At 48.1% G+C, this 20,764-nt stretch overlaps 1 protein-coding gene across 1 annotated transcript in view; it reads left to right on the top strand.

Moving 5' to 3' along the window:
• The window catches only part of LOC112236660 (tribbles homolog 1), a 32,029-nt gene extending 20,912 nt beyond the window's left edge, over positions 1 to 11,117 (top strand). The window contains 2 exon segments of the mRNA XM_042295058.1: positions 9,840 to 10,100; positions 10,102 to 11,117. Coding sequence (XP_042150992.1) covers positions 9,840 to 10,100; positions 10,102 to 10,312 — 472 coding nt within the window. The 3' untranslated portion in view covers positions 10,313 to 11,117.
• The last annotated feature ends 9,647 nt before the right edge of the window (positions 11,118 to 20,764 follow it).

Genomic DNA, 20,764 nt, shown 5'->3' on the forward strand with positions numbered 1-20,764 from the left:
GTCTCCTCTCCCTCTCCTGCTCTCCTCTCCTCTCCCCACTGGTCTCCTCTCCTCTCCTCTCCCCACTGGTCTCCTCTCCTCTCCCCACTGCTCTGGTCTCCTCTCCCCACTGCTCTCCTCTCCTCTCCCCACTGGTCTCCTCTCCCCACTGGTCTCCTCTCCTCTCCCCACTGGTCTCCTCTCCTCTCCCCACTGGTCTCCTCTCCTCTCCCCACTGCTCTCCTCTCCTCTCCCCACTGCTCTCCTCTCCTCTCCCCACTGTCTCCTCTCCTCTCCCCACTGGCTCTCCTCTCCCCACTGCTCTCCTCTCCTCTCCCCACTGCTCTCTCCTCTCCCCACTGCTCTCCTCTCCTCTCCCCACTGGTCTCCTCTCTCCTCTCCTCTCCTCTCCCCACTGTCTCCTCCCCACTGCTCTCCTCTCTCCCCACTGTCTCCTCTCTCCCCACTGGTCTCCTCTCTCCCCACTGGCTCTCCTCTCCTCTCTCCCCACTGCTCTCCTCTCCTCTCCCCACTGGTCTCCTCTCCTCTCCCCACTGGTCTCCTCTCCCCACTGGTCTCCTCTCCTCTCCCCACTGGTCTCCTCTCCTCTCCCCACTGGTCTGGTCTCCTCTCCCCACTGGTCTCCTCTCCTCTCCCCACTGGTCTCCTCTCCTCTCCCCACTGCTCTCCTCTCCTCTCCCCACTGGTCTCCTCTCCTCTCCCTCTCCCCACTGGTCTCCTCTCTCCCCACTGGTCTCCTCTCCTCTCCCCACTGCTCTCCTCTCCTCTCCCCACTGGTCTCCTCTCCTCTCCCCACTGGTCTCCTCTCCTCTCCCCACTGCTCTGGTCTCCTCTCCCCACTGGTCTCTCTCCTCTCCCCACTGCTCTGGTCTCCTCTCCCCACTGCTCTGGTCTCCTCTCCCCACTGCTCTGGTCTCCTCTCGTCTCCCCACTGCTCTGGTCTCCTCTCCCCACTGCTCTGGTCTCCTCTCCCCACTGCTCTGGTCTCCTCTCCCCACTGGTCTCCTCTCCTCTCCCCACTGGTCTCCTCTCCCTCCTCTCCCTCCTCTCCCCACTGGTCTCCTCTCCTCTCCCCACTGGTCTCCTCTCCTCTCCCCACTGGTCTCCTCTCCTCTCCCCACTGGTCTCCTCTCCTCTCCCCACTGGTCTCCTCTCCTCTCCCCACTGGTCTCTCTCCTCTCCTCTCCCCACTGCTCTGGTCTCCTCTCCCCACTGCTCTGGTCTCCTCTCCCCACTGCTCTGGTCTCCTCTCCCCACTGCTCTGGTCTCCTCTCCCCACTGGTCTCCTCTCCTCTCCCCACTGGTCTCCTCTCCTCTCCCCACTGGTCTCCTCTCCTCTCCCCACTGGTCTCCTCTCCTCTCCCCACTGGTCTCCTCTCCTCTCCCCACTGGTCTCTCTCCTCTCCCCACTGGTCTCCTCTCTCTCCCCACTGGTCTCCTCTCCCCACTGGTCTCCTCTCTCCCTCTCCCCACTGGTCACCTCTCCCCACTGGTCACCTCTCCCCACTGGTCTCCTCTCCTCTCCCCACTGGTCTCCTCTCCTCTCCCCACTGGTCTCCTCTCCTCTCCCCACTGGTCTCCTCTCCTCTCCCCACTGGTCTCCTCTCCTCTCCCCACTGGTCTCCTCTCCTCTCCCCACTGGTCTCCTCTCCTCTCTCCACTGCTCTCCTCTCTCCACTGCTCTCCTCTCCCCACTGGTCTCCTCTCCCCACTGCTCTGCTCTCCTCACTGCTCTGCTCTCCTCACTGCTCTGCTCTCCTCTCCTCTCCCCACTGGTCTCCTCTCCCCACTGGTCTCCTCTCCTCTCTTCACTGGTCTCCTCTCCCCACTGGTCTCCTCTCCTCTCCCCACTGTTCTCCTCTCTCCTCTCCTCTCCCCACTGGTCTCCTCTCCCCACTGGTCACCTCTCCCCACTTCCCTCCTCTCCCCACTGGTCTCCTCTCCTCTCCCCACTGGTCTCCTCTCCTCTCCCCACTGGTCTCCTCTCCTCTCCCCACTGGTCTCCTCTCCTCTCCCCACTGGTCTCTCTCCCCACTGGTCTCCTCTCCTCTCCTCTCCCCACTGGTCTCCTCTCCTCTCCTCCCCACTGGTCTCCTCTCCTCTCCTCTCCCCACTGGTCTCCTCTCCTCTCCTCTCCCCACTGGTCTCCTCTCCTCTCCTCTCCCCACTGGTCTCCTCTCCTCTCCTCTCCCCACTGGTCTCCTCTCCTCTCCTCTCCCCACTGGTCTCCTCTCCTCTCCCCACTGGTCTCCTCTCCTCTCCCCACTGGTCTCCTCTCCTCTCCCCACTGGTGTCCTCTCCTCTCCCCACTGGTCTCCTCTCCTCTCCCCACTGGTCTCCTCTCCTCTCCCCACTGGTCTCCTCTCCTCTCCCCACTGGTCTCCTCTCCTCTCCCCACTGGTGTCCTCTCCCCACTGGTGTCCTCTCCCCACTGGTGTCCTCTCCCCACTGGTGTCCTCTCCCCACTGGTGTCCTCTCCCCACTGGTGTCCTCTCCCCACTGGTGTCCTCTCCCCACTGGTGTCCTCTCCCCACTGGTGTCCTCTCCCCACTGGTGTCCTCTCCCCACTGGTGTCCTCTCCCCACTGGTGTCCTCTCCCCACTGGTGTCCTCTCCCCACTGGTCTCTGTGAAGAGGCCCCACATTTATTACCATCTATAACTGGCTGAGGGCTGTGTAGAGGCCCCACAACATTACCATCTATAACTGGCTGAGGGCTGTGAAGAAGCCCCACAACATTACCATGCATAACTGGCTGAGGGCTCTGAAGAAGCCCCACAACATTACCATCTATAACTGGCTGAGGGCTCTGAAGAAGCCCCACAACATTACCATCTATAACTGGCTGAGGGCTGTGTAGAGGCCCCACAACATTACCATCTATAACTGGCTGAGGGCTCTGAAGAAGCCCCACAACATTACCATCTATAACTGGCTGAGGGCTGAGGGCTCTGAAGCCCCATCAACTGGCAGGGCTGTGTAGAGGCCCCACAACATTACCATCTATAACTGGCTGAGGGCTCTGAAGAAGCCCCACAACATTACCATCTATAACTGGCTGAGGGCTCTGAAGAAGCCCCACAACATTACCATCTATAACTGGCTGAGGGCTGTGAAGAGGCCCCACAACATTACCATCTATAACTGGCTGAGGGCTCTGAAGAAGCCCCACAACATTACCATCTATAACTGGCTGAGGGCTCTGAAGAAGCCCCACAACATTACCATCTATAACTGGCTGAGGGCTCTGAAGAAGCCCCACAACATTACCATCTATAACTGGCTGAGGGCTCTGAAGAAGCCCCACAACATTACCATCTATAACTGGCTGAGGGCTCTGAAGCACCACAACATTACCATCTATAACTGGCTGAGGGCTCTGAAGAAGCCCCACAACATTACCATCTATAACTGGCTGAGGGCTCTGAAGCCCCACAACATTACCATCTATAACTGGCTGAGGGCTCTGAAGCCCCACAACATTACCATCTATAACTGGCTGAGGGCTCTGAAGAAGCCCCACAACATTACCATCTATAACTGGCTGAGGGCTCTGAAGAAGCCCACAACATTACCATCTATAACTGGCTGAGGGCTCTGAAGAAGCCCCACAACATTACCATCTATAACTGGCTGAGGGCTCTGAAGAAGCCCCACAACATTACCATCTATAACTGGCTGAGGGCTCTGAAGAAGCCCCACAACATTACCATCTATAACTGGCTGAGGGCTCTGAAGAAGCCCCACAACATTACCATCTATAACTGGCTGAGGGCTCTGAAGAAGCCCCACAACATTACCATCTATAACTGGCTGAGGGCTCTGAAGAAGCCCCACAACATTACCATCTATAACTGGCTGAGGGCTCTGAAGAAGCCCCACAACATTACCATCTATAACTGGCTGAGGGCTCTGAAGAAGCCCCACAACATTACCATCTATAACTGGCTGAGGGCTCTGAAGAAGCCCCACAACATTACCATCTATAACTGGCTGAGGGCTGTGTAGAGGACCCACAACATTACCATGCATAACTGGCTGAGGGCTCTGAAGAAGCCCCACAACATTACCATCTATAACTGGCTGAGGGCTCTGAAGAAGCCCCACAACATTACCATCTATAACTGGCTGAGGGCTGTCTAGAGGCCCCACAACATTACCATCTATAACTGGCTGAGGGCTCTGAAGAAGCCCCACAACATTACCATCTATAACTGGCTGAGGGCTGTGTAGAGGCCCCACAACATTACCATCTATAACTGGCTGAGGGCTCTGAAGAAGCCCCACAACATTACCATCTATAACTGGCTGAGGGCTCTGAAGAAGCCCCACAACATTACCATCTATAACTGGCTGAGGGCTGTGTAGAGGCCCCACAACATTACCATCTATAACTGGCTGAGGGCTCTGAAGAAGCCCCACAACATTACCATCTATAACTGGCTGAGGGCTCTGAAGAAGCCCCACAACATTACCATCTATAACTGGCTGAGGGCTCTGAAGCCCCACAACATTACCATCTATAACTGGCTGAGGGCTCTGAAGAAGCCCCACAACATTACCATCTATAACTGGCTGAGGGCTCTGAAGCCCCACAACATTACCATCTATAACTGGCTGAGGGCTCTGAAGAAGCCCCACAACATTACCATCTATAACTGGCTGAGGGCTCTGAAGAAGCCCCACAACATTACCATCTATAACTGGCTGAGGGCTCTGAAGCCCCACAACATTACCATCTATAACTGGCTGAGGGCTCTGAAGAAGCCCCACAACATTACCATCTATAACTGGCTGAGGGCTCTGAAGAAGCCCCACAACATTACCATCTATAACTGGCTGAGGGCTCTGAAGAAGCCCCACAACATTACCATCTAACTGGCTGAGGGCTCTGAAGAAGCCCCACAACATTACCATCTATAACTGGCTGAGGGCTCTGAAGAAGCCCCACAACATTACCATCTATAACTGGCTGAGGGCTGTGTAGAGGACCCACAACATTACCATGCATAACTGGCTGAGGGCTCTGAAGAAGCCCCACAACATTACCATCTATAACTGGCTGAGGGCTCTGAAGAAGCCCCACAACATTACCATCTACAGTTGAGTCGGAAGTTTACATACAGCTTAGCCAAACACATTTAAACTCAGTTTTTCATCATTCCTGACATTTCCTGACATCCTAATAATAATTCCCTGTTTTAGGTCAGTTAGGATCACCACTTTATTTTAAGAATGTGAAATGTCAGAATAATAGAAGAGAGAATGATTTATTTCAGCTTTATTTCTTTCATCACATTCCCAGAGAGAGAGTCAGAAGTTTACATACACTCCAGTAATATTTGGTAGCATTGCCTTTAAATTGTTTAACTTGGGTCAAACGTTTCAGGTAGCCTTCCACAAGCTTCCCACAATAAGTTGGGTGAATTTTGGCCCATTCCTCCTGACAGAGCTGGTGTAACTGAGTCAGATTTGTAGGCCTCCTTGCTCGCACATGCTTTTTCAGTTCTGCCCACAAATTTTCTATAGGATTGAGGTCAAGGCTTTGTGATGGCCACTCCAATACCTTGACTTTGTTGTCCTTAAGCCATTTTGCCACAACTTTGGAAGTATGCTTGGGGTCATTGTCCATTTGGAAAACCCATTTGCGACCAAGCTTAAACTTCCTGACTGATGTCTTGAGATGTTGCTTCAATATATCCACATCATTTTCCTGCCTCATGAAGCCATCTATTTTGCGAAGTGCACCAGTCCCTCCTGCAGCAAAGCACCCCCACAACATGATGCTGACACCCCGGTACTTCACGTTGGGATGGTGTTCTTCGGCTTGCAAGCCTCCCCCTTTTTCCTCCAAACATAACGATGGTCATTATGGCCAAACAGTTCTATTTTGTTTCATCAGACCAGAGGACATTTCTCCAAAAGTACGATCTTTGTCCCCATGTGTAGTTGCAGACTGCAGTCTGGCTTTTTATGGTGGTTTTGGAGCAGTGGCTTCTTCCTTCCTGAGTGGTCTTTCAGGTTAAGTCGATATAGGACTCGTTTTACTTTGGCTATAGATACTTTTTGACGGCTGCGTGGTCCCATGGTGTTTATACTTGCGTACTATTGTTTGTACAGATGAACGTGGTACCTTCAGGCATTTGGAAATTGCTCCCAAGGAAGAACCAGACTTGTGGAGGTCTATACATTTTTTTCTGAGGTCTTGGCTGATTTCTTTGGATTTTCCCATGATGTCAAGCTAAGAGGCACTGAGTTTGAAGGTAGGCCTTGAAATACATCCACAGGTACACTTCCAATTGACTCAAATGATGTCAATTAGCCTATCAGAAGCTCCTAAAGCCATGACATTTTCTGGAATTTTCCAAGCTGTTTAAAGGCACAGTCAACTTAGTGTACGTAAACTTCTGACCCACTGGAATTGTGATACAGTGAATTATAAGTGAAATAATCTGTAAACAATTGTTGGGAAAATGACTTGTGTCATGCACAAAGTAGATATCCTAACCGACTTGCCAAAACTATAGTTTGTTAACAATAAATTTGTGGAGTGGTTGAAAAACTAGTTTTAATGACTCCAACCCAAGTGTATGTAAACTTCAGACTTAAACTGTATTTTATACATGGATCATATTGAAGTGCACAGGCAGATCTGAGTTTAATCACATGATTGATTACAGTCTTTATTCTGACAGCAGATAAACCATCATAATATTAAGAGGAGAAGAGAGGACGGGGGGGGAGAGAGGAGGGGGGGAGAGAGAGGAGGGGAGGAAGAGAGGAGGGGAAGAGAGGGGAGGGGGAGGAGGGGGAGAAAGGGAGGAAGGGAGGAGGGGTGGGGAGGCTAGGAGAAAACAGGAAGAGAGTGGAGGGGAAGGGGGAAGAGAGTGGAGGGGAAGGGGGAAGAGAGTGGAGGAAGGGGGAAGAGAGGGGGGGAAGGGGGAAGAGAGGATGGGAGGAGAGGATAGGAGAAAACAGGAAGAGAGTGGAGGGGAAGGGGGAAGAGAGTGGAGGGGAAGGGAGTGGAGGGGAAGGGGGGAAGGGGGAAGAGAGGGGAGGGGAGGGGGGAAGAGGTGGAGAGAGGAAGAGAGGAGGAGAAGAGGTAGAGAGATCTCTACTACTCCACCTGGAGATGACTCACCTACTTTCTCTCTGTCGCTATGCACCAGGGCTGTTTGTCTCTCTCAGACAGACCAGTCACTGTTGGAAGCCCATACTCTACATGGTCTTTCTTGGGTTACAAGAGAGGCAGATATTGGCTAAGTTCCAAATGGCACTCAGTATACTGTATAGTGCACTACTTTTGACCAGAGGCCCTGTGTAGGCAATAGGGCTCCATTTGGGACACATCCCATCCAGTCTCAGATCATTAGCTTGTCCTCTCCCGACTCTGTTAAGGGACACCCCCTACCTCCCAACCTCATGGATCTAAGCTCTGCTATTAATATGGCTATAGCACAGCACAGTGTGTGAGTGAATGAGGGTTTGGCTGGATTTGTCTGGGTGTGAAGTGATGTACTGTATACCAGTGGTATAAAGTACTTCAGTAAAAATACTTTAATGTACTACTTAAGTAGTTTTGGGGGTATCTCTACTTGCAGAAATGATAGTTTCTTTGGTCTCGTTGTTGCCTCTGATTAATGCTCTCCTTGCCTGGTCTGTGAGTGTTGGTGGGCGGCCCTCTCTCGGCAGGTTTGTTGTGGTGCCATATTCTTTCCATTGTTTAATAATAGATTTAATGTTCCTCCGTGGGATGTTCAAAGTTTCTGATATTGTTTTATAACCCAACCCTGATCTGTACTTCTCCACAACTTTGTCCCTGACCTGTTTGGAGATCTCCTTGGTCTGCATGGTGCTTCTTGCTTCGTGGTGTTGCAGACTCTGGGGCCTTTCAGAACAGGTGTATATATACTGAGATCATGTGACACTTAAATTGCAGATAGGTGGATTTTATTTAACTATGTGACTTCTGAAGGTAATTGGTTGCACCAGATCTTATTTAGGGGCTTCATAACAAAGGGGGTACTGGGGTACACCACTTTTCTGTTTTTATTCATAAGTATATATTTTTTCATTTCACCAATTTGGACTATTTTGTGTATGTCCATTACATGAAATCCAAAATAAAAATCCATTTAAATTCCAGGTTGTAATGCAACAAAACAGGAGAAACTCCAAGGTGGATGAATACTTTTGCATGGCACTGTATTGCAGAATCCTTGACCTATATCTTTAATTTGACAATTGTTTCTGGTATTATACCTAAGATGTCCTCCCCCTACAGTAAGGAGCAGGTAACACTATTTGGATAGATATTCTACAGACTATCAGTAATATTCCAACTAACTACACCAAAAGTATGTGGAAACTTGTTTGTCGAATATCTCATTCTAAAATCATGGGCATTAATATGGAGTTGGTCCCGCCTTTGCTGCTATAACAGCCTCCCCTCTTTTGAGAAGGCTTTCCACTAGATGTTGGAACATTGCTGCTATAATAGCCTCCACTCTTTTGAGAAGGATTTCCACTACATGTTGGAACATTGCTTCCATTAAAACAAAAAAAGCATTAGTGGGGTCGGGCACTGATGTTGGGCGATTAGGCTCACGGTCAGCGTTCCAATTAATCCCAAAGTTGTTTGATGGGGTTCAGGTCAGGGCTCTGCGCAGGCCAGTCAAGTTCTTTCCCACCGATCTTGACAAACCATTTCTGTATGGAACTCGCTTTGTGCATGAGGGCCATTGTCATGCGGAAACAGGAAAGGGCCTTCCCCAAACTGTTTCCACAAAGTTGGAAGCACAGAATTGTCTAGAATGTCATTGTATGCTGTAGCATTAAGATTTCCCTTCACTTGAGCTAAGGGGCCCAAACCTTGAAAAACAGCCCCAGACCATGATTCCTCCTCCACCAAACTTTACAGTTACAGCACTATGAATCCGGGCAGGTAGAGTTCTCCTGGCATCAGCCAAAACCAGATTTGTCCTTTGGACTGCCAGATGGTGAAGCGTGATTCATCACTCCAGAGAACAGGTTTCCACTGCTCCAGAGTCCAATGGTGGCAAGCTTTACACCACTCCAGCCGACACTTGGCATTGCGCATGGTGATCTTAGTCTTGTGTGCTGCTCAGCCATGGAAACCCATTTCATGACATTCAGACGAACAGTTATTGTGCTGATGTTGCTTTCAGAGGCAGTTTGGAACTCGGTAGAGTATTGCAACCAAGGACAGCTTTTGTAGCCACCTAACCATTAGTCTAACCATAATCCTAACATTAGCAAGCAGTTGCTTATCGACAGATAGTTTGTTGATAGTATGACCATCTGTAGAGCATCTACAGATGGAAAATCCAGACAATCCAAATAAAGTGTGACCGGTGATCATTTGACTTCGGATCTAATAACAGAGAGATGTTATATAAATGACGAGATGGTCTCTGTGAGTGTTTGTCGCAAAGACAGAAAGGCAGGTGGGAGGAAGTGAGATCAGGTGGGAACATTCTAGCCAGTGAGAGGGCAGATACGCGTGTGAACAACAGACTCCAACATAAAATAGATTTCTCAAAGTTGCCGAGATGCCACGTACGTCCACTTATATCAGTACATTCGTAACAAGATAAACATTACGGAACTTATATTTGATCAAATAAGTCTCACTTAGCAAATTAGCAATCACAATTTTTGTTGACCAAATCCGACACTCTCTCATAGACCTCCATACAAAAAAATACCCTCTTGGTCTGCTTATCGCTGTATTCTCGCGTGGACAGATTTTAATGTGAGTGGAGCCTCTTGCTTCGCCCTCTCTGTTAATAACCAACCCATGCTCTTTCTGTCCTGTAGGACCCATGTGAAGCTGGAAGGCCTGGAGGACTGCAGGGTTCTAGAAGGAGAAGATGACTCCATGTCATACACCTATGGCTGCCCAGCCTATATCAGCCCAGAGATCCTGAGCGTCTCCAGCTCCTACTCCGGGAAGCAGGCGGACGTCTGGTCCCTAGGGGTGATGCTCTACACTATGCTGGTGGGACGCTACCCTTTCCACGACCCAGACCCAGCTACCCTCTTCTCCAAGATCCGCCGGGGCCATTGCTGCCTACCCGAGCCTCTCTCCCCAGGCCAAGTGCCTGCTGCGATCCCTGCTGAGGAAAGAACCATGGGACAGACTGACTGCCGCCGAGGTGCTTATCCATCCGTGGTTCCACACCACTGCCACCAACGCACAGGAAACAGGGGTCAGTGAACAGGAAGTGGGCTCAGTGGAACAGACAGTGCCTTCCTGTGATGTGGAAGAGGAGGATGATCTGTTCTGTTGATCGATGGGGTGCGTCACCGTGACTGACTCAACCCCTCGAGTGGAATCGGACCAAAACATGCTCAAATGTTACCTTCAAGAGGGTTTACATTTTATTTTGATTTGTTTTTGGATAATGGTGGTATACTGTTGTGTATGTACCTCAGACACAAGTTTATAACTCAAAAGTACTGTAGTGTTTCATCTATGTGTGTTAGATTAAGGGAATTGTGTGAAGTACTCCACCATCATTGTGCGTTGTGTTCACAAGAAGTAATTTGGTGCTAAAAACCAGCTCACCGTCACATGATGATGTTTTATTAGAGTAGATTAAAGATACAATCTGTTGTTCAAACGACACCCTGACACTGTTTTGATAAATAGCTGTGGGAATAACAGAGTAGAAACTCAGGGGCTAATAGAGGTGTGGGAAAGTGTATATTAGTACCCTTAGTACTGAACTGACATCTGACTATTTCTACGCTGAGTACTGAACTGATAGACTATTTCTACCCTGAGTACTGAACTGATATCAGACTATTTCTACGCTGAGTACTGAACTGACATCAGACTATTTCCACGCTGAGTACTGAACTGACATCTGTCTATTTCTACACTGAGCACTGACATCGGACTATTTCTACGCTGAGTACTGAACTGATATCTGACTATTCCTACCCTGAGTACTGAACTGACATCGGACTATTTCTACCCTGAGTACTGAACTGACATCGGACTATTTCTACCCTGAGTACTGAACTGACATCTGTCTATTTCTACGCTGAGTACCGAACTGACATTTTACTTTTTCTATGCTGAGTAATGAACTGATAACTGCTGAGTACTCTGACTATTTCTACTGAACTGAGTACTGAACTGACATCGGGCTATTTCTACGCTACTGAACTGACATCAGAGTACTGAACTGAGTGCTGAACTGGCATCTGACTATTTCTACCCTGAGTACTGAACTGATATCGGACTATTTCTACCCTGAGTACTGAACTGACATCGGGACGCTGAGTGCTGAACTGGCATCTGACTATTTTACCCTGAGTACTGAACTGATATCTGTACTGAACTGAACATCAGACTATTTCTACTGACATCGGGGCTAGTACTGAACTGAACTGACATCTGACTATTTCTACCCTGAGTACTGAACTGATATCTGACTATTTCTACTGAGTACTGAACTGATATCAGACTACTGAACTGAACTGTACTGTGATTACTGCTCCTCCTTTCAAATCTGAGGTTCAATGGCTCCATCGCCATGGTTAGTCTGTCCATTTGGCAGCCTGTTACCTTTATAGGGCACCACAAGGCCCTGGTCAACAGTAATGAATTACATAGGGAGTAGGGTTCCATTTGTGATGCCGACTAAGACAGTGATGTTGCCTCTCTTTAAAGTCCAGCAGTCATTTTCTTCTCGTCTGTTGTGGCCCAGGTAGTGTTTCCTCAATGTTGTTTGGCCAAATTAATCTACAATCAACTATTGGTTTTATTAGGCCTTTCATTATCTATTGTTTTATTTGATCTTCTGAAAAGCTGTTTGACGTAGGGTGAACCACGTATAAACTCGATGTAGACTTTAACTGACAGGCGTGCACAGCATTTATAGTGCGCTGTGAATGAAGTATTTGTGGCACATTCTCAAAGCTTGACCACGTAGGTTAAAGAGGAAATATGATTCATTGTAAAAACATGTAAATATGTATGTGGAGAAATGTTATAAAATATATATTTTATATTCAGATTCTGTTTATTTTGTATTTTTCCACTCACACACTACCGTTCACACACTTGTTGGATGCCTAGAGTTCGTTCGCCATGGGAGATATCTCCTGCCCCCATCTGATAGCGGAGTCGAAGGAGCACGCCTAGAGTTCCTCGCCATGGGAGATATCTCCAGCCTCTCCCCCATCTGATAGCGGAGTCGAAGGAGCACGCCAGAGTTCGTCGCCATGGGAGATATCTCCTGCCTCTCCCCCCCATCTGATAGCGGAGTCGAAGGAGCACGCCTAGAGTTCGTTTCGCCATGGGAGATATCTCCTGCCTCCCCCCATCTGATAGCGGAGTCGAAGGAGCACGCCTAGAGTTCGTTCGCCATGGGAGATATCTCCTGCCTCTCCCCCATCTGATAGCGGAGTCGAAGGAGCACGCCTAGAGTTCGTTCGCCATGGGAGATATCTCCTGCCTCTCCCCCATCTGATAGCGGAGTCGAAGGAGCATGCCTAGAGTTCGTTCGCCATGGGAGATATCTCCTGCCTCCCCCATCTGATAGCGGAGTCGATTCATTTAAAAGGAGCACGCCTGGAGTTCGTTCGCCATGGGAGATATCTCCTGTCTCCCCCATCTGATAGCGGAGTCGAAGGAGCACGCCTGGAGTTCGTCTCGCCATGGGAGATATCTCCTGCCCCCCATCTGATAGCAGAGTCGAAGGAGCACGCCTGGAGTTCGTTCGCCATGGGAGATATCTCCTGCCTCCCCCATCTGATAGCGGAGTCGAAGGAGCACGCCTGGAGTTCGTTCGCCATGGGAGATATCTCCTGCCTCCCCCCATCTGATAGCGGAGTCGAAGGAGCACGCCTGGAGTTCGTTCGCCATGGGAGATATCTCCTGCCTCCCCCCATCTGATAGCGGAGTCGAAGGAGCACGCCTAGAGTTCGTTCGCCATGGGAGATATCTCCTGCCTCTCCCCATCTGATAGCGGAGTCGAAGGAGCACGCCTAGAGTTCGTTCGCCATGGGAGATATCTCCTGCCTCTCCCCCCATCTGATAGCGGAGTCGAAGGAGCACGCCTAGAGTTCGTTCGCCATGGGAGATATCTCCTGCCTCCCCCATCTGATAGCGGAGTCGAAGGAGCACGCCTAGAGTTCGTTCGCCATGGGAGATATCTCCTGCCTCTCCCCCCCATCTGATAGCGGAGTCGAAGGGACAATCAACGATGGTGGCATGTCATGGGCCGTGGAAGACGAAGACAGCGGCCTCCCATAAAGCAGTCTACACTCCCAACGAGAGGCCCGGAGGGGATACCAGCAACGAATAGTTTCGCCATCCTGGAGCCTGATCTTCCTGCACCTTCAGCGATGGGGGTGGCTGTGTCTGGAGCCTGATCTTCCTGCACCTTCAGCGATGGGGGTGGCTGTGTCTGGAGCCTGATCTTCCTGCACCTTCAGCGATGGGGGTGGCTGTGTCTGGAGCCTGATCTTCCTGCACCTTCAGCGATGGGGGTGGCTGTGTCTGGAGCCTGATCTTCCTGCACCTTCAGCGATGGGGGTGGCTGTGTCTGGAGCCTGATCTTCCTGCACCTTCAGCGATGGGGGTGGCTGTGTCTGGAGCCTGATCTTCCTGCACCTTCAGCGATGGGGGTGGCTGTGTCTGGAGCCTGATCTTCCTGCACCTTCAGCGATGGGGGTGGCTGTGTCTGGAGCCTGATCTTCCTGCACCTTCAGCGATGGGGGTGGCTGTGTCTGGAGCCTGATCTTCCTGCACCTTCAGCGATGGGGGTGGCTGTGTCTGGAGCCTGATCTTCCTGCACCTTCAGCGATGGGGTTGGCTGTGTCTGGAGCCTGATCTTCCTGCACCTTCAGCGATGGGGGTGGCTGTGTCTGGAGCCTGATCTTCCTGCACCTTCAGCGATGGGGGTGGCTGTGTCTGGAGCCTGATCTTCCTGCACCTTCAGCGATGGGGGTGGTTGTGTCTGGAGCCTGATCTTCCTGCACCTTCAGCGATGGGGGTGGCTGTGTCTGGAGCCTGATCTTCCTGCACCTTCAGCGATGGGGGTGGCTGTGTCTGGAGCCTGATCTTCCTGCACCTTCAGCGATGGGGGTGGCTGTGTCTGGAGCCTGATCTTCCTGCACCTTCAGCGATGGGGGTGGCTGTGTCTGGAGCCTGATCTTCTTGCACCTTCAACGATGGGGGTGGCTGTGTCTGGAGCCTGATCTTCCTGCACCTTCAGCGATGGGGGTACCTGTGTCTGTGGCCGCAGTGCCTACAACTCCTATGATTTTGTAGTCGACGTCGGGAACCTTCCGTCCCTCCTCTGGATCGAGCTTCTCCATCTGTTTGGTGGCACCAGGCGTTGGGACCAACGGGCTCAAGTTGTCCTGCCTCACGTCCATAATGTGTTCTCTGAATCCTGTGAAGGTGGGAGTGGGAGGATTTCCTCGTCCTTCTCGCCAGCCATGATTTTGGGCAGCTCCATGGTAAGAAATGGGACCGTTCCTGGTGCAAAAACAATGTCTTATCCCGGATCTTAAGTAAATGACATTACTAAGCTGCTCCCGAGTGTACTAGGCCAGGGCATGGACATGGATTCTATCATAGTCTATGTGGGTCTTAATGCCACTATGAAGGTCAGTTCTGAACAGTTTAAACTGGATTTTAAAGAGCTGGTTGACTCTCTGCTAGACACTAATAAAAGACCCATCATATCTGGCCCTGTGCCCTTCTCTGAATTGAGGCATTGAACGATTTAGCAGGATTCTTTCTCTTCACAACTGGCTACGTGATTATTGCAGCTCAGTGGGAGGAACTTTATTTACAATTTCAATACCTTTTGGAAACAAAGGTCGTTTTATGAGGAGGATGGGATCCTTTCACAGCATTATAAGGCTGCGTTGAGACAATGACTTATCAATGACCCAAGCCCAGCTCAGTTAATCCCTACCATTGTGTCCCTGAGATGTCACAATGTACATTATACCAGCAGTGTTGGTAGACACAATGTAAGTAACCTAATGTATGTCCCTCTAACTGCCCTGAATGCCTCAGCTGATCCTACAGCTGTTGTCTGCAGTAATCATGTGCCTCTGAACCAGATTTATACAGTCAGCATTAAGGCAGTTTGCCCTAACAGGAAGTCCACTGCTTGCAGCTCACCCTGCACGAACATAAAGCACATCTAATGCTGCTCAGCTTCCCAGTAAAAGCAATAAAATCATGTAAGAATCACAGAAGAAAAGTGCTCAAAATCATAATATCAATAACTTGTAACAGATGACATGTATATGACATGTATATACTGACTGTCTCTGAAACTCACTTAGATAAAACCTTTGATGATAAAGTGGTAGCAATACAAGGTTAAAACATTTACAGAAAATATAGAAATGCCAAAGGCGGTGTATTGTTGTTAATATTCAGAACCACATTCCTGTGAAGCGAGAGGATCTCAGGTTCATCTGCCTCACCTAAAGCCCATTCTGGTGGGAAGCTGCTATAGACCACCAAGTGTTAACAGTCAGTATCTGGATAACGTGTGAAATGCTTGATAATGTATGTGATATCAACAGAGAGGTATATTTTCTGGATGATTTAAATATTGACTGGCTTTCATCAAGCTGCCCACTCAAGAAAAAGCTTCGAACTGTAACACAGGAATGAAATCATCAACATGTATTGACTACATCTTTACTAATGGAATGGTCTGCCTATCCATGTGAGAGACGCAGACTCGGTCTCGACCTTTAAGTCTTTATTGAAGACTCATCTTTTCAGAAGGTCCTATGATTGAGTGTAGTCTGGCCCAGGAGTGTGAAGGTGAACGGAAAGGCACGAGCAACAAACCACCCTTGCTGTTTCTGCCTGGCCAGTTCACCTCTTTCCACTGGGATTCTCTGCCTCTAACCCTATTACAGGGGCAGAGTCACTGGCTTACTGGTGCTCTTCCATGCTGTCCCTGGAAGGGGTGTGCCACATAAGTGGGTTAAGTCGCTGACGTGGTCTTCCTGTCCCGCCCCCCTTGGGTTCGTGCCGTGGGGGTTGATCTTCGCGGGCTATACTCCGCCTTGTCTCAGGATAGTAAATTGGTGGTTGAAGATATCCCTCTAGTGGTGTGGGGGATGTGCTTTGGCAAAGTGGGTGGGGTTATGTCCTGTCTGTTTGGCCCTGTCTGGGGGTATCATCGGATGGGGCCACAGTGTCTCCCGACCCCTCCTGTCTCAGCCTCCAGTATTTATGCGTCGGGGGGCTAGGGTCAGTCTGTTATATCTGGAGTATTTCTCCTGTCTTATCTGGTGTCCTGTGTCAATTTAAGTATTTATTTATTTTCTGTCTGTCTACGTACATACGTACGTACCTGAGCCCATGCCCTATGACCATGCCTCAGGACTACCTGGCATGATGACTCCTGGCTGCCTCCAGTCCACTTGGTCATGCTGCTGCTCCAGTTTCAACTGTTTGCCTGCGGCTATGGAACCCTGACCTATTCACCGGACGTGCTACCTTGTCCCAGACCTGCTGTTTTCAACTCTAGAGACAGCAGGAACGGTAGAGATACTCTGAATGATCGGCTATGAAAAGCTAACTGACATTTACTCCTGAGGTGCTGACCTGTGGCACCCTCTACAACCACTGTGATTCTTATTATTTGACCCTGCTGGTAATCTATGAACATCTTGGCCATGTTCTGTTATAATCTCCACCCGGCACAGCCAGAAGAGGACTGGCCACCCCTCATAGCCTGGTTCCTCTCTAGATTGCTTCCTAGGTTCCGGCATTTCAATGGAGTTTTCCTAGCCACCATGCTTCTACACCTGCATTGGTTGCTGTTTGGGGTTTTAGGCTGGGTTTCTGCACGGCACTTTGTGACATCAGCTGATATAAGAAGGGCTTTATAAATACATTTGATTAATTGATTTGATAATTTAATTTGATTAATTGATTTGATAATTTAATTTGATTAATTGATTGATTAATGATGCAGAAATGTGCTTGAAAGCAGCATCCAGGTCCATCGGATGTAGTGATCACAATATAGTAGTCTAGGAAAAACAAGGTTCCAAAGGCTGGGCGAGGTCATACAATATGTTTTGTAGTGATGACATTGTTTATTCCAGTTACTAATAAGCAGGCACCCATTAAGAAAATGACTGTACAAACTGTTATATCCCTGTGGCTTGATGAGGAATTTAAAAAAAAAAATAAGTCTGGCTGTACAATCAATTGTTAAAAGTACTGAAAATTGAGAAATCACGTGACTAAATGGAATAAAAAGAAGAAACTACACTATGAAACAGATAAATTATGTAAAGATGTATAGTAGAGATTTGAAATTTTGTGAAAAATCACCATCCATCATTCCTAGTTTAGTTTTGTCAGTATTGAGGATAAGCTTCAATTGACACAAGGTATGTTGAACAGTATAAAAAGCAGTTTGCAAGTTCTGGAAAGCTTTGTGAGAAACAAGGCACAACAATAAATAACAGCATCATCAGCATAAAAGCGAGGTTGCGCATCTTGTACATTTTTCTCTAAATTATTTATATAAATAGTGAATAAGAGGGGACCAAGTACAGAGCTAGCGTCCCACCTCGACAACTTCCGGTGAAATTGCAGAGCGCCAAATTCAAATGAAATTACTATAAATATTTAACTTTCATGAAATCACAATACATCAAAAATAAAGCTTAACTTGTTAATCCAGCCACAAAACATTAAACAGTTAGCAGCCAAGTAGATTAGTCACGAAAGTCAGAAATAAAATTAAATCACTTTGATGATCTTTATATGGTTGCACTCAAGACTCCCAGTTACACAATTAATGTTTGTTTTGTTCTATAAAGTCCCTCTTTATATCCAAAAACCTCAATTTTGTTAGAGCGTTTTGTTCAGTAATGCAATGGCTCAAATGCGGTCACAAGAGGCAGACGAAAATTCCAAATAGTTTCCGTAAAGTTCGTAGAAACATGTCAAACGATGTTTATAATCAATCCTCAGGTTGTTTTTAGCCGAAATAATCAATATAAAAGAAAAACAAGAAAGGCGTGTGCTCTTGGGGTTGCGCACCAAACAGGTTGGGGATTTTCCACTGGCCTCTCATTGAAACTGCTCATTCTCCCTCATTTTTCAGAATAAAGGCCTGAAACAATGTCTAAAGACTGGTCACAGATAGTGGAAGCCATAGGAAACATAATCTGGGTCCTACCCCTTTGGTGGCTTTGAATGGAAAAACACCCATTTCAAAATAATAGCACTTCCTGGATGGATTTTCCTCAGGTTTTCGCCTGCCATTTCAGTTCTGTTATACTCACAGACATTATTGTAACAGTTTTGGAAACTTTAGAGTGAGATGTTGACCAATCAAGATCATTTCACTGTAAAGAAGTTTAGACATCAGGTGCATCAGAGAGCAGAGGGGGGGGGGTCTATCAGCCAATCACAGTTATAGAGAGCAGAGGGCGGGGGTCTATAACAGCCAATCACACATACAGAGTGCAGAGGGGGTATATAGCAGCCAATCACAGTTATAGAGAAACCCTTAGAAACCCTTAGAACAGACTTGCTGAGCCAGGTTTCAGAAAACATAATTACATCAGCATCAGTTGATTTAGCCCAAATCCTAAACCCCATCAATTTTTGAAAACATGAAAAATACCAAAGCCAGAAGTAGATTTAAAATCAGAGGGGGTTTGGAGACATTGCATATCAGGGCCAGGGTTAGGTTGCACGTCACCTGATATCAACAACAGAATAATAACTAGGCACCTCTGTTTAATAACCTTATACGGCTTTGGATTCTACAAGTGAGTTTCCAGACAATACAAAACAGTCAAACCATTAGACGTTGGTAGTGACACAAGTTCGTACTGTTCACATCAGGCCACAAATACATCGGCACTTGGACGAGTGGACGGAGTGAAAAAGAGCGAGTTCCCGCAGACAAAATGTCTAATGGACGGGAGAGCACATTGTCAGATCACCCAGCGACAATGTTCGTTTTCTCCAGAGTTCAGTGAAGTTAGTGCACAAAGCAATACCATGAAAATTGTCATTTTCTCTGAGAGATGTAAGAAATAGAGGCCAAGGAATGGTAAGAGGAGAGAGGGACTGTGTATGTCTGAGTCTGTATGTGAGTGTGTGCGAGTGTGAGTAGATTGGGTGTGAGGGTCGATTGAGAGAACGGGTTGGGGAGCTGCCGCTGACAGCCAGGTGGAGAGGGAAGAGGAGCAGGTTGGACCAGACACTCCGCAGAGGGAAATCTGAGGACAGAACCCAGGCCAGCCAGAGAGAGGGTTCCTAAACTTCAACTAAAGAAGTGCAAATAGCGAGAAAACAAAATGTGTCTGAGTTGAGGGAGACCCACAATCTTTACACAGCAAAACAAAATAGTTTGCACGACACAACAAGGAAACTGGATTTACTCAACCATAAATGAATAGGTTATTAGTAGGTTAAAATCTACTAGTCACAGACAAATGACTTGACATGCTGCTGTCTTGGGTTTTGCAATCATGTGACAGCAAGACTCAGTACTTAACTAATGATGTGACTTCTGAAGGTAATTGGTTGCACCAGATCTTATTTAGGGGCTTCATAGCAAAGGGGGTGAATACATACATGATGTGACTTCTGAAGGTAATTGGTTGCACCAGATCTTATTTAGGGGCTTCATAGCAAAGGGGGTGAATACATACATGATGTGACTCCTGAAGGTAATTGGTTGCACCAGATCTTATTTAGGGGCTTCATAGCAAAGGGGTGAATACATACATGACGTGACTTCTGAAGGTAATTGGTTGCACCAGATCTTATTTAGGGGCTTCATAGCAAAGGGGTGAATACATACATGATGTGACTCCTGAAGGTAATTGGTTGCACCAGATCTTATTTAGGGGCTTCATAGCAAAGGGGTGAATACATACATGATGTGACTCCTGAAGGTAATTGGTTGCACCAGATCTTATTTAGGGGCTTCATAGCAAAGGGGTGAATACATACATGCACACCACTATTCATAAAAATAAATTGAATTGTTTGTAACAAGTTATTTTTTTAGTTTCACTATTTTGTGTATGTCCATTACATGAAATCCAAATACAAATCCATTTTAATTACAGGTTGTAAGGCAACAAAATAGGAAACATGCCAAGGGGGTGAATACTTTTCTGTAAATCTGCTTGTTGTTTAACCGACAAGAACTACCAGATATATGTACTCACATTTGTTAGGATTTTGTAGTTGCGTTACGTAAGTGGTGATTAGGGAGGGCTGGATTAGAAATCAACTGGCTAACTGGAAGTTCCCTGTTGCTGGGACGCTGCCAAGGACTCGTTACACACTACTGATGCTGCACGCACAAACACACACGCACAAACACACACACACACATACACACAGACTCACACACAGACACACACACAGACTCACACACACACACACACAGACTCACACATACACACACACAGACTCACACATACACACACACACACACACACACACACACACACACACACACACACACACAGGTGATGCAATTACCTAACATGTCAGAGCCAGCCTGCCTGGGCTACCTGACAGGACCTTCTAACTTAGTGACAGCGACGCTGATGCATGATATGGAGGGTGTAAATAGTATGGTGCATGATATGGAGGGTGTGTTTACAGTATGGCGTATGATATAGAGGTTGTATATAATATAGCATGGTGCATGATATAGAGGGTGTTTACAGTATGGCGTATGATATAG

This window comes from Oncorhynchus tshawytscha, linkage group LG13 (genome assembly GCF_018296145.1).
Source record: "Oncorhynchus tshawytscha isolate Ot180627B linkage group LG13, Otsh_v2.0, whole genome shotgun sequence".
Classification (NCBI taxonomy): domain Eukaryota; kingdom Metazoa; phylum Chordata; class Actinopteri; order Salmoniformes; family Salmonidae; genus Oncorhynchus; species Oncorhynchus tshawytscha.